Source organism: Sapajus apella, unplaced genomic scaffold (genome assembly GCF_009761245.1).
Source record: "Sapajus apella isolate SASKATOON/1434 unplaced genomic scaffold, GSC_monkey_1.0 scaffold70, whole genome shotgun sequence".
NCBI classification, from domain to species: Eukaryota; Metazoa; Chordata; class Mammalia; order Primates; family Cebidae; genus Sapajus; species Sapajus apella.
In genome coordinates, this window is record NW_022437010.1 from 4,074,329 (window position 1) to 4,086,916 (window position 12,588).

A 12,588-nucleotide genomic window follows, 5' to 3' on the forward strand; every position below is an offset into this window, starting at 1 on the left:
AGTTTTGCTGTTGTTGCCCAGGCTGGAGTGCAATGGTGTGATCTCGGCTCACCGCAACCTCCACTTCCCAGGTTCAAGCGATTCTCCTGCCTCAGCCTCCTAAGTACCTGAAATTACAGGCGCCCGCCACCACCCCCAGCTAATTTTGTATTTTTGGTAGAGACGGGTTTCTTCCATGTTGATCAGGCTGGTCTCCAACTCCCATCCTCAGATGATCCACCTGCCTCGGCCTCCCAAAGTGCTGGGATTACAGGCCTAACCACCCAGCCAAAATAGCCTGACTTTAAATTAAGAAGGTAAACTGGCAGATTGTGCAGTGCTATATGAGGGATGAACAAAGTTGTAGAAATGTAAGTGCTGGGTTCACAAAAAAAAAAAAACAAAAAAACCCAAAGAAACAAGGCCTTTACGATTTTTTGCACTGGAGAAACAAAGCAAGGATTTTTCAGATCTCAACACAATCCAGGCAGCATTATTTGAAAGACAAAGAAAAGGTGAGCATAAAGTTGAGCCTTTCACTGATCCTGACTAACCTGCTTGACTTTTTTACATTTTACTGACTGATGTCATAGGTTTGAAAACAACTAATTTTCAATAAACTATCCATTCAGAATTTCAATAAAATAATCCAGGCAGATGAGTCATGACTATAAATTGAGAGAGCTTGATAGAAATAAATCATTAGAATGCAGGATTCAATCAATAATTTGCTCGTTAGACAGCACTGGTCCATTTGCAGTAGTGGATATTGGTAAGCCATAAGTCGACTCCTCTCAAGGGATTTATGATCTGTAAGTACAAGCACTAACAGCCTTGAAACAGTGGTGAAGCTCTAAAACAGTAAACAAAGTCACTAAGTGCTGAATTGTGAGAGATTTAGAGACTGGAGACATTGTAGGAATTTAAAAAATAGATGAATGGGTAGATGGGAAGGCTTTAGGAGAGGACATGATAGGGCAGATGGCTGAAGCTTAAGCCGTAAGGAACACTGTCTGCAGGGAAATGAGCCTGATCTGAGTTGAGCAGAGGAGTACTGGGTAGGTAATGTCACTGCAGGCTATGGATGGCTTGGAAAGACAGGCAGGAGAATTTAGACTCAATGTGAGTGGCCATCCTTTCCACTCTCTGCTCCGCACAGGCCTGAGGAAGTCAGGAGAATGTGGACCGGTGTGGCAACACGGGATAGAAAGCAAGCACAGGTCACTGAAAGGCATTTTTAAAGGAGAAATGGATGAGACTTGGTATCTGAAGAGCCATGGATGATGAGGTAGAGGGATGCCAAGACAACTCCATTTTCAAACACAGGTACTTGAGAGAGTAGATGCAGTGTGGGAACATGAGGAGGGAAAACTGATTTACAATGCTGGATTCAACTTGCTAGTGAGGTGTTCAAGTGGAAGGTATCAAGTGAACAAAATACAGCATTTTGTGGAACCTAATAGGTCTCTGATAATATTTTGTAAATATCCTTTGATTAAGTAACATAGAGATTCCTTCACCTTCTAGGTCCAAAGCCTTTTAGGGAATTATTGGATAGTAGTCAATACTGTTATTTTCCAAATCAGTATTTTCTACCACACCAAATTTTCATGGTATACTTAAAGTTTTTAATTTTTCTAATAACTTGACAGATGACATTTTAAATAACAGTAGTAAACTTTGCTACTCTGTTAATGAGAAGAAGGATAGGGAAAAAACTTTGTTTGCACATACTAATAGGCATCCTTTTTTTTTTTTTAAGGAAGGCTTCCATTATTCAACAGTTATGAACAAGGACTATAAGAAATTTGGGGCATCACCTTCAGATCCTGTACATTTTGAAGTGGATACTTCTCATGAAAAATTAGAAAGCATGTCGGAATTAGATACCATGAATGTCAGCAATCTTTCTCAAGGCTTAACGCTTTCAGATTCTCCCATCTGTATGGAAACCACCAGTACCACTTGTGACTTGCCTCAGGTATGCATTGCTTATAAGTTCCAGGAGTCTCAGATGTATTCAGAATTCACATTGTCTTCCATATGAAAACTTCTTCAAGTACATAAGGAACAATAAAAGAATTGTCAGTGGACATATAACAGGGGAATACAAGGTCTGGTTTTCCCAGTTTCACTGGTAGAAGATATATTTTGACCAGCCTGAGCAACATGGTGAGACCCCATCTCTGCTAAAAATATAAAAATTAGCTGGGCATGATAGCGAGCACCTGTAATCCCAGCTACTCCGGAGGCTGAGGCAGGAGAATTGCTTGAACCCGGGAGGCAGAGGTTGCAGTGAGCCGAGATCATGCCACTGCACTCAAGCCTGGGCGACAGAGCAAGGTACATTTTTACACATGGTGTTAAAATCCTTTCTAGTCTCATGAAGTCCCAGGAGTGCAGCCAGGGGACATGACCACAACAGTTCAGTTACATAGCCAGGACAAGAGCTCAAGGAAACTGACGTCTAGTCTAATGCCTCTTCCACTTAAGTCAGTATGCAAATGATTCAGTTATCACTCACAATGACATTGACAGCACCCTGCATGTAAATGACAACTTTCCTATCTTCATGAAAATGCCTAGTTCCCTTTCTCACAAAATAAAAGACTGTAATATCCTAATATCTTCATGAATGTTGTTCTAAACATTTGATAGTGACATCTGATTCTGCTAAATAGGAATTTATAAAAATATGTAACAGATATATGCCTGTTTTATATATCTTCAGTGTTAATAGACTGGAATAACAATGATTTTAATGCTGTCTAGACTAGATTTAATAAACATCAAAGAATTATCAATAAGATAAATACACTAACACATATCCCTAAGTTTATAGTCACATGATTTGACTTACCAAAAAACCAAAATCTTAAAATAGCAAGCTATGTGACATTTTTGTTTAATATTGTGACTCTGTTAGCATAGTTTTACGAAAAGGGAGCCAAATATACGCTGGGGAAAGATACTGGAAAGCACATTCTACCATATTCATTACAATGAAATATTCTAATAGAATTACATAGCAATGTGCAAATACCTTTAGAAGAAGCTTATGATGTTTGTTTGAAGTATTAATATTAATGCATTTTTTATTAATACAGAATGAAATAGAGAATTTTGAAAGGGAAAATGAATACAAATCCACATTTTGTGAAGATGCTTATAGCACTCTAGACAATTTGTTAGGCGGTAAGTATCTATTTGTTAGCAATATGCAAAAGAGAGAAAAATTTTTTTATGATCTGTGGTAATAACAATAGCCAGGTATTGTGCTAAGCACCTTATATACATTCTCACACTTAATCCACAAACAATCTTATTGAAATAAAGATTTTTAAAAATTGAAATAAGGGCTGTTTTTAATCTTCATTTTACAGATGACTTAAATAAGACTCAGAGAGTAACCTGCCCAGGATTGTGTAGCTTTAAATGAATGAGCCATGATCAAGTCCCAGTCTCAGACACAAGTATTTTCTACTATACAAGTATCTTTAATTGTGTGTTGAAGTTGGGTGTGGTGGATCATACCTATAATACCAGTGCTTTGGAAGGCCAGGTGGGAGGATTGCTTGAGCCAGAAAGTCCAAGGCTGTTATAAGCTGTGATCATGTCACTGCACTCCAGTGGGCAACGAAAGAGAACCTATCTCTTGAAGAAAAAGGGGGCGCTGGTTGCGGTGGCCCATGCTTGTAATCCCAGCACTTTGGGAGGCCGAGGCAGGTGGATCACCTGAGGTTGGGAGTTTGAGACCAGCCTGACCAAAATGGAGAAACCCTGTCTCTACTAAAAATACAAAATTAGCCAGGCGTGGTGGTACATGCCTGTAATTCCCAGCTACTTGGGAGGATAGGGCAGGAGAATCGCTTGAACCCTGGAGGCAGAGGTTGCAGTGAGCCAAGATTGTGCCATTGCACTCCAGCCTGGGCAACAAGAGTGAAACTGCATCTCAAAAAAATAAAGAAATAAAATAAAAGACCAGGTGCAGTGGTTCACACCTATGATCCCAGCACTTTGGGAGGCCAAGGCAGAGGATTGCTTGATTCCAGTAGTTTGAGACCAGCTTGGGCAACACGACCAACGCTGTCTCTACTAAAAAAAAAATTTTCTGGGCGTTATGGCATGTGCCTATAGTCCTAGCTATTCTGGAGGCCTAGGTGGGAGAATCACCTGACCCCAGGAGGCTGAGACCACAGTGAGCCGAATCACACCACTGCACTCCAGCATGGGCAACCACAGTGAGACCCCGTCTCAAAAATAAAGAGATGTGTGTTGATGTAACCCCAAATCTGTACAGTGAAAAAAAGTACTGGGACATTAAAGTGTCAAAATGAGGAAATCTGGGAACTTTATTCTTTAGGAATGATTATGTTGATTGTATTATTTAGGACACATAAATTAAGCAGTAAAAGTAAAACGAGAATGGGAAGAATGAATACATATGGGCTTCAGTACAGTGGTTATCTCTGGGGAGGAGGAAAGTTAGATTAAAATGATCATTAATTTGTAACATTTTGTTTTCTTATTCGCTTCTGATTTAAAAAAATAAATCTGCATAATTTGTCATATTAAAAAAATAGTAGAGCATTTAGAAGTAGTAGTCTAGAATCTCAGCTCTATGACCTTAGACAAGTGACTTTAACATCTCGTACACTTCAGTTTCCTAACTGTAAAATAGAGATAATAACAATACTGACATCTTGGGATTTTTGTGGGATTAAGCAAGTTTCTAGGTGTTTTCTATTATACTATCCCTGTCCTTTTGAAACATTTTATAATTTGAAACATCTTAAAGTTACGACAAAAGAATTTTGAAGATGTCTTGAAATTTGTTGTATTTGACCAGAATTACATATAACAAGCTTTTTTGTAGCTGTCATTTGGGAACTTCTTTCCCCCATGTAAAAAGTTTTGTTTTGTTTGCTAGCACAAAACCATGCTAAAATCCACACAGTAAGAAAGGTTGAAATAATTATATATTTCTTAAGTGGCTACGGCAGTTTATTTGATAAATATAAATATAACTGTTACTGCCCAAGTTTATGGTCTGCTCACTTTTATTTCCTTCTTTCTCTTTCTTATGAGATAACAACATTGAAAATTACTCAAAGAATGTACTAATTCAGCCAGTTGACACTATCAGCATATCTTCCTTGAGACAATTTGAAACCGTTTGCAAATTCCACTGGGTAGAAGCATTTGATGATGAAATGACAGAGAAGCCAGAATTTCAAAGTCAAGTATATAATTATGCAAAAGACAACTATATAAAGCAAGACTCATTTACGGAAGAAAATCCAATGGAAACTAGTGTTTCTGCAAATACAGACCAACTTGGTAATGAGTATTTTAGACAGCCTCCTCCTAGGAGCCCGCCTCTAATCCATTGCAGTGGAGAGACGCTGAAATTTACAGAAAAGTCACTGGCTACAAGTACTGCCAAGGAATCTGCCCTCAGCCCCAGTCAACCTCCAAGCTTCTTATATAAGGAAAGTGTACACAATAATATTGTGAAACCATTTTATAAAGAGAATAGTTCTAGCTCATCTGAAAGTTAATTATAAAGCAGAGGAGTAAGATTGTGATGGTCAGTAAAGCCTATGGAGTATTAAAAGGATACATTTTATATATATATATATATATATATATGGCTGTGTGCGGTGGCTCATACCCTAGCACTTAGGGAGGCCGAGGTGGGCAGATCACCTGAGGTCAGGAGTTCGATACCAGCCTGACCAACATGGGGAAACCCTGTCTCTACTAAAAATACAAAAAAAGTTAGCTGGGCCTGGTGGCGGGAATCTGTAATCCCAGCTACTTGGGAGGCTGAGGCCGATAATCGCTTGAATCCGGGAGGCAGAGGTTACAGTGAGCAGAAACAGTGCCACTGCACTCCAGCCTAGGCAACAAGACTTCGTCTCAAATAAACGAACGAATGAATGAATGAATGAAAAAATTTTAAATGTATATGTATATATATATACACACACACGCACACACATACACACACACACGTATAATCTGAGACTTTTCCAAGTAGTGTTAAATCACCTAGTTAACACAAGGGACTTTGCTTCTCCAAGGAAAATGCATTCTGAGATCTTAGCCAATTCAGAAATAAATTTTTCTAATAAAATCAAGTTCATACTTGAGGATTAGCTCTACCAAATGGTAATTTCTCTGAGGATCGGGACTCTGTCTTACTCACCCTTTTATGCACCATTGCATCTAAACGGTTCCTTGAATATAATAAGCTTTTTTTACTATTTTTTTTCATCGAAAGCAATTTTATTAGAGACGTAAAGAAAGAAAAGAATGGCTACTGTGTAGACAGAGCAGCCTGAATATAATAAGCTTTTATATTTGTTGAATCAAACTGGCTGGAAGTAGCAGCATTTACAGTAATGGAAATGTTGAGAAGAGGAAGGAATGCAGAGGCACTAATTAATTTTTCAAGAAAACAAGATTTCTCTGTCATGCTGGATTTCTATTGCGAACCAAAATATTAATTTTTCTGTTAAAGTGAAAATATTAGTTTATCCTTTGGTTTATTGACATGTAGTATCCTAAGAGCACTGAAGATACCAACAGTATATATTCTGTGTACTTTCTGTACTTCCTGAATCGAGGAAGATACCAACACTATATATTCTGTGTACTTTCTGAACAAAAATAAAAATACTAGGAATTGTTATGGGCAAATAGATAAAATTCAAGAATAGTATAGGTAATACCTTTTCTTTTCTTTTTTTGTTATTGTTTTGTTTTGTTTTTGAGACGGAGTCTCACTTTGTTGTCCAGGCTGGAGAGCAGTGGCATGATCCTCAGCTCACACCAACCTCTACTTCCTGGATTCAAACAATTCTCCTGCTTCAGCCTCCCAAGTAGCTGGGATTACAGGCATGTGCCATTACACCTGGCTAATTTTTTCTTTTTTTTTTTTTTTTGTATATTTTGTAGAGACGGTGTTTCACCATGTTGACCAGGCTGGTCTTGAACTGCTGACCTCAAGTGATCCACCTACCTTGCCTCCCATAGTTCTGGGATTACAGGTGTGAGCTACCACACCTGGCCAATAATAACTTTTCAATGTGAGTTTGGTGGGAAATGCTGTGGCTATAATGCCTTATTTACAAGTATGAGCAGTTTTTTCTTTTTTTGAAAGTAGATGACAGCATTAAAAAGAACTTTATTCGTCCATGTTAATTTCTGGAAAACAACATTTAAAAAATAAGCTTAAATAGGGTTTCTCAAGATTGTTATTTCCTCTTTCCATTGCATTTAGCCATTTTTCATTCAGTCAATAGATACCTTTAGGCATCTGTTACATGCCAGGTCTGTACTATATATTAGTTAGGTAATGGTTAGACAAAAATATGTAGTTCTTGTTCTGATGAAAACAGCATCCTACTAGAGGAGATAGTCATTAATCAAATAATCCCACAAATAAATGTAAACTTGCAACTATGAAAAGTTCAATAAGTTCTATGAATAAAAGTTGCATATAAAGTGTATGTAGAGCAGGTATAATGCTATATAAAGTTACATACCAACTTGCAACTATGATAAGTGTTGCAAATATAAGTAGGTTGGGTATCTATGTTAACGAAACTACCCTGATCAGGGAGTCTGGGGAAGGCATTCCTGAAGAAATGATCATTGAGCTGAGCTCTAAAAGATGAGTAAGAGTTAATTAGGCAGCTATGGGTGGGAGAGCATTTCATACAGAAGAATGTCTACAAATTCTCTGGCCACAGGAAGGATGGTACCTACTAGGACCTGAAGGAAGCCCTGAGTCCAGGAAGATCAGAGTTGGAGGGAGCAGGAGGGGCATAGCAGATGAAGACAGAGAGGTGGTGTGGGTCAGATACTGTTTTAGTTCATTTCTTACTGCTGCAACTACATCACAGACTGGGTAATTTATAACGAATAGCAATTTATCTGGCTCACAGTTCTGGAGTCTAGGTCTATGGTGCCCGCATCATGTGAGGGTCTGTGTGCTGTCATTCCATGGTGGGAGGTGGAAGGGCAAAAGAGGGTGAGACCGAGGGAGCAAGCAAAGGCCAAACTCACTTTTATAACAAATTAACTTGTGATAAGTAACACAATTCTGCGATAACATTTAGTCATTTTTATTCACTTCTTAGTAGGCCCCCTCTTCCAACACTGTTGCACTGCGGATTAAGCTTCTGGCACATGCACTTTAGGGGATCCATTTAAACTATAGCAGATATCAAGAGCAAGATATTAGGGCCTTGTAGGTCTCAGTAATGAAAGTTATCTTTATTCCGTAACATTGAAAAACCATTAAGATACAAGGTTCTGCAGAAGGGTGAACTCGAAAAACAAAATACAGAAGTCCATTGTCTCTAAATTCCGGAGAATTATACAGTGCACCACTACAGATACCTTTTGCTGGGTTTTTATTTTTTATTTTTTTAGATACAAGGTCTTGCTCTATTACTCAGACTGGAGAGTAGTGTGATGATAGCTCACAAGCAATCCTTCTGCCTCAGCTTCCCAAGGAGCTAGGACTAGAGGCACATGCCAGCATGCTCGACTGATTTTTAAGATTTTTTTGTAGAGATAGGGTCTCACTACATTAACCAGGCTGATCTCGAACTCCTGGCCTCAAGGGATTCTCTCACCTTGGGCTCCCAAAGTGTTGGGATTACTGTGCCTAGCCTGGGTTTTCAATGTCATATTCATTTCACCATTTCTTACCACAATTTACTGTCTTTTAAAATTCTTCTTCTTCTTTTTTTTTTTTTTTTGAGACAGAGTTTCGCTCTTGTTACCCAGGCTGGAGTGCAATGGCACGATCTCGGCTCACCGCAACCTCCGCCTCCTGGGTTCAGGCAATTCTCCTGCCTCAGCCTCCTGAGTAGCTGGGATTACAGGCACGCGCCACCATGCCCAGCTAATTTTTTGTATTTTTAGTAGAGACGGGGTTTCACCATGTTGACCAGGATGGTCTCGATCTCTTGACCTCGTGATCCACCCGCCTCGGCCTCCCAAAGTGCTGGAATTACAGGCTTGAGCCACCGCGCCCGGCCTAAAATTCTTCTTTATTATTATTATTATTATTTCGAGACAGAGTCACTCCATCACCCAGGCTGGAGTGCAGTGGTGTGATCTCAGCTCACTGCAACCTCCGCCCCCTGTGTTTAAGCAATTCTCCTGCCTCACTCAGCTTCCTGAGTAGCTGGGATTACAGACATGTGCCACCACACCTGGCTAATTTTTGTATTTTGGGCAGAGACAGGGTTTCACCATGTTGGCCAGGCTGGTCTTGAACTCCTGACCTCAGGTGATCCACCGGCCTTGGGCTTTCAAAGTGCTGGGATTACAGGTGTGAGCCACCTAGCCTGGCCTACTGTCTTTTTATAACTTCCCCAAAACGTATATCATGGGCATAAAGTCAATCATGAGGCATGTTCTTCTGCCATTCTAATGTTCCTAAGAGTCATAGCATAATGAGGTAATGGTCTAAATATGGAATAAAAAAATATTCAAAAGAGACCGTTCCTCCCTAAAAATCCAAACTTTTGGCCCAGTAATAACATGTAAAGAAAAAAAGAGACCTTGCAGTCTGTAAGGTAATTGATACATTTATTTGTCTGAGTTCATTGGAAGTCAAACATCTTATGTATGTGCAGAGAAGTTTGCTTGATAGAAAATGGTAATATAAAAGTTTAGTCTTCCTTTTGTCAAAGTCAGTGGGATATTTATCTATCATCTACCTACTGCCTGTGCTCTGCTGTGCTGTTAGGTGCTGTACGAACATTTAGCAATTAATACATAGGTATTAATTTTTGTGAATAGGCATTATTATTGGAAGTAGGTACTATTGTTACTTTATGGCGGAGGAAACCAAAAAGGGGATCTATTAATAGAATTCAAGGCCAGCTCTATCTGACTTGAAAGCTTATGGCCTTTCTACTCATTCACACTTACTTTGTTTACTGTAATTTACAGACTTCAGTTCCTTCAAAAGAAATACAGAATTATGGGGAGATTCCTGAGATGTCAGTCAGTCACCAAAAGGAAGTCACAGCAGAGGGTATGGAGAGACCAGAAATTGAATCAACTTGGTCTCCATCAGGTATCTCCTGGAGGAGTAAAACATCTCGGGAGAACTGCAAGATGCCTAACATGGAGCAAAGCATTGAAAGTTTACAACCTTTGGAAGAGGACATGGCTTTAAATGAAGTCTTGCGGAAATTAAAACATACTAACAGAAAGCAGGAAGTGCGAATCCAAGAACTCCAGTGTAGTAATCTGTATTTAGAGAAGCGAGTTAAAGAACTACAGATGAAGATTACCAAACAACAAGTGTTCGTTGATGTCATCAATAAGCTAAAGGAAAATGTTGAAGAATTAATTGAAGACAAATACAAAATAATCCTGGAGAAGAATGATACTAAAAAGACATTGCAGAATTTGCAAGAGATTTTAGCTAACACCCAAAAACATCTTCAGGAATCCAGGAATGAGAAGGAAATGTTACAGCTTCAATTTAAGAAGATCAAGGCTAATTATGTGCGTTTACAGGAAAGGTACATGACTGAAATGCAACAAAAAAATAAATCTTTAAGTCAGTATTTAGAGATGGACAAAGCCTTAAGCAAGAAAGAAGAAGAGGTAGAGAGACTGCAACAACTCAAAGAAGAACTAGAAAAGGCCACAGCTTCTGCTTTGGACTTGCTGAAACGAGAAAAAGAGACCCGAGAACAAGAGTTCTTGTCTTTACAGGAGGAATTCCAGAACCGTGAAAAGGAAAACCTGGAAGAAAGACAGAAACTAAAATCTAGACTTGAGAAATTGCTCACTCAAGTTAAAAATTTGCAATTTATGTCTGAAAATGAAAGAACTAAGAACGTAAAACTTCAGCAGCAAATCAACGAAGTAAAAAGTGAGAATGCGAAACTTAAACAGCAGGTTGGAAGGCGTGAAGAGCAAAATTATGTCCCTATATATGAGACAGCTCAGTTAAAAGAGCAATTTGAGGAAGTCATGAAGTCAGATATTACCAAGGTATCAATGCACATTCTAAGTCTACTGTGGAATCTCAAGAGTTTCTAGTGCTCTGGTGATGCATATTTAGACATGGCACTTACTTAGATTTGTTTGCAGAAAGAATTGTTAAAGAAAGAAACAGATCTCAGCACTTTGGGAGACTGAGGTGGGAGGATCTCTTGAGGCTAGGAGTTTGACACCAGCCTGGGCAACATAGTGAGACCTTATATCTACAAAAATTTTTTAAAATCAGCCAGTCTACCATGCATGGTGGTACGCACAAATAGTCCTATCTATTCAAGAGGCTGGGACAGGGGGACTTCCTGAGCCCAGGAGCTTGAAGCTGCAGTGAGCTATGATTGTGCCATTGCACTTCAGCCCAGGTGACAGAGCAAGATCCTGTCTCAAAAAAAAAGAAAAGAAAAAAAAGGAAAAGAAAAACAGGTACAGAAACAGCACAGGTTTGAAGAAGTCTCTTTTGGTTCATGAATACTCAAGATTAACAGCTATTCCTGCCTTCTGTGATTATTTTGGTAGAGGTGATAGTTAACGTGACAGTTTTGTGGGTACTCATCGCCAGTCATCAGAAGCATCTCCCAGCAGTTACCTTTTTTTTTTTGAGACAGAGTATTGCTCTGTCACCCAGGCTGAAGTGCAGTGGCACGATCTTGGCCCACTGCAACTTCTGCCTCCCAGGTTCAAGTGATTCTCTTGCCTCAGCCTCTTTAATAACTGGGATTACAGGCGTGTGCCACCACGCTTGGTGAATTTTGTGTTTTTAGTAGAGATGGGGCTTCACTATGTTGGCCAGGCTGGTCTCAAACACATGACCCAAGTGATCCACCCGCCTCAACCTCCCAAAGTGCTGGGATTACAGGTGTAAGCCATCGCACCCAGCCCCAGCGGTTACCTGTGAGAAAAGATTTTCTAAGTTGTCTCGCAGTCCTATTCATCAACAAAACTAATACAATAGTATATTTAGTTTACAAGAGAAAACAAACCTATATCATATACTAGTTTTATACATTTAAGAACAGCATCAGAACCGTATCAGTATGTTTGGAGAAGCAGTAATCTTTTATTACATGTAGTTCAAAAGGCTTTTTTGGCAGCCAAAAACCTGGAAATACATTCTGGAAGTGATAATTTTCACAGGACAGAGCACATCTATTTCAGTTGTGTAGGCCTGCCTTAACGTACGTATAGTGAAATCTTATTAACTGTCCACTTGGAAAGAAGACTAATCTGAACTAGAAAAATGTGTAAGTTTATTTTTTGTATTTGTTTTATTTATTTATTTTTTAAGATGAAGTCTCAGTCTGTCACTCAGACTGGAGTGCAGTGATGTGATCTCCGCTAACTGCAGCCTCTGCCTCCCAGGTTCAAGCAATACTCCTGCCTCAGCCTCCTCAGTAGCTGGGATTATAGGTGTACACTACCACACCCAGCCAATTTTTTTTGTATTTTTATTAGAGACAGGGTTTCACCATGTTGGCCAGGCTGGTCTCAAACACCTGACCTTAGGTGATCTGCCCACCTCAGGCTCCCAAAGTGCTGGGATTACAAGCATGATACACCGCACCTGGT

General features: G+C 39.4%; 1 protein-coding gene across 5 annotated transcripts in view; it reads left to right on the forward strand.

The window, feature by feature from the left end:
- The window catches only part of CAGE1 (cancer antigen 1), a 57,399-nt gene that overhangs the window by 788 nt on the left and 44,023 nt on the right, over positions 1-12,588 (forward strand). For 4 of the 5 annotated variants that reach the window (XM_032250018.1, XM_032250020.1, XM_032250019.1 and 1 more), the window contains exons 2-3: positions 1,742-1,960; positions 9,961-11,019. In XM_032250018.1, coding sequence (XP_032105909.1) covers positions 1,766-1,960; positions 9,961-11,019 — 1,254 coding nt within the window. In that variant the 5' untranslated portion in view covers positions 1,742-1,765. Of the gene's footprint in view, positions 1-1,741; positions 1,961-3,086; positions 3,175-5,067; positions 5,478-9,960; positions 11,020-12,588 lie in introns of all 5 variants that reach the window. The other variant, XM_032250021.1, reaches the window with a different exon arrangement.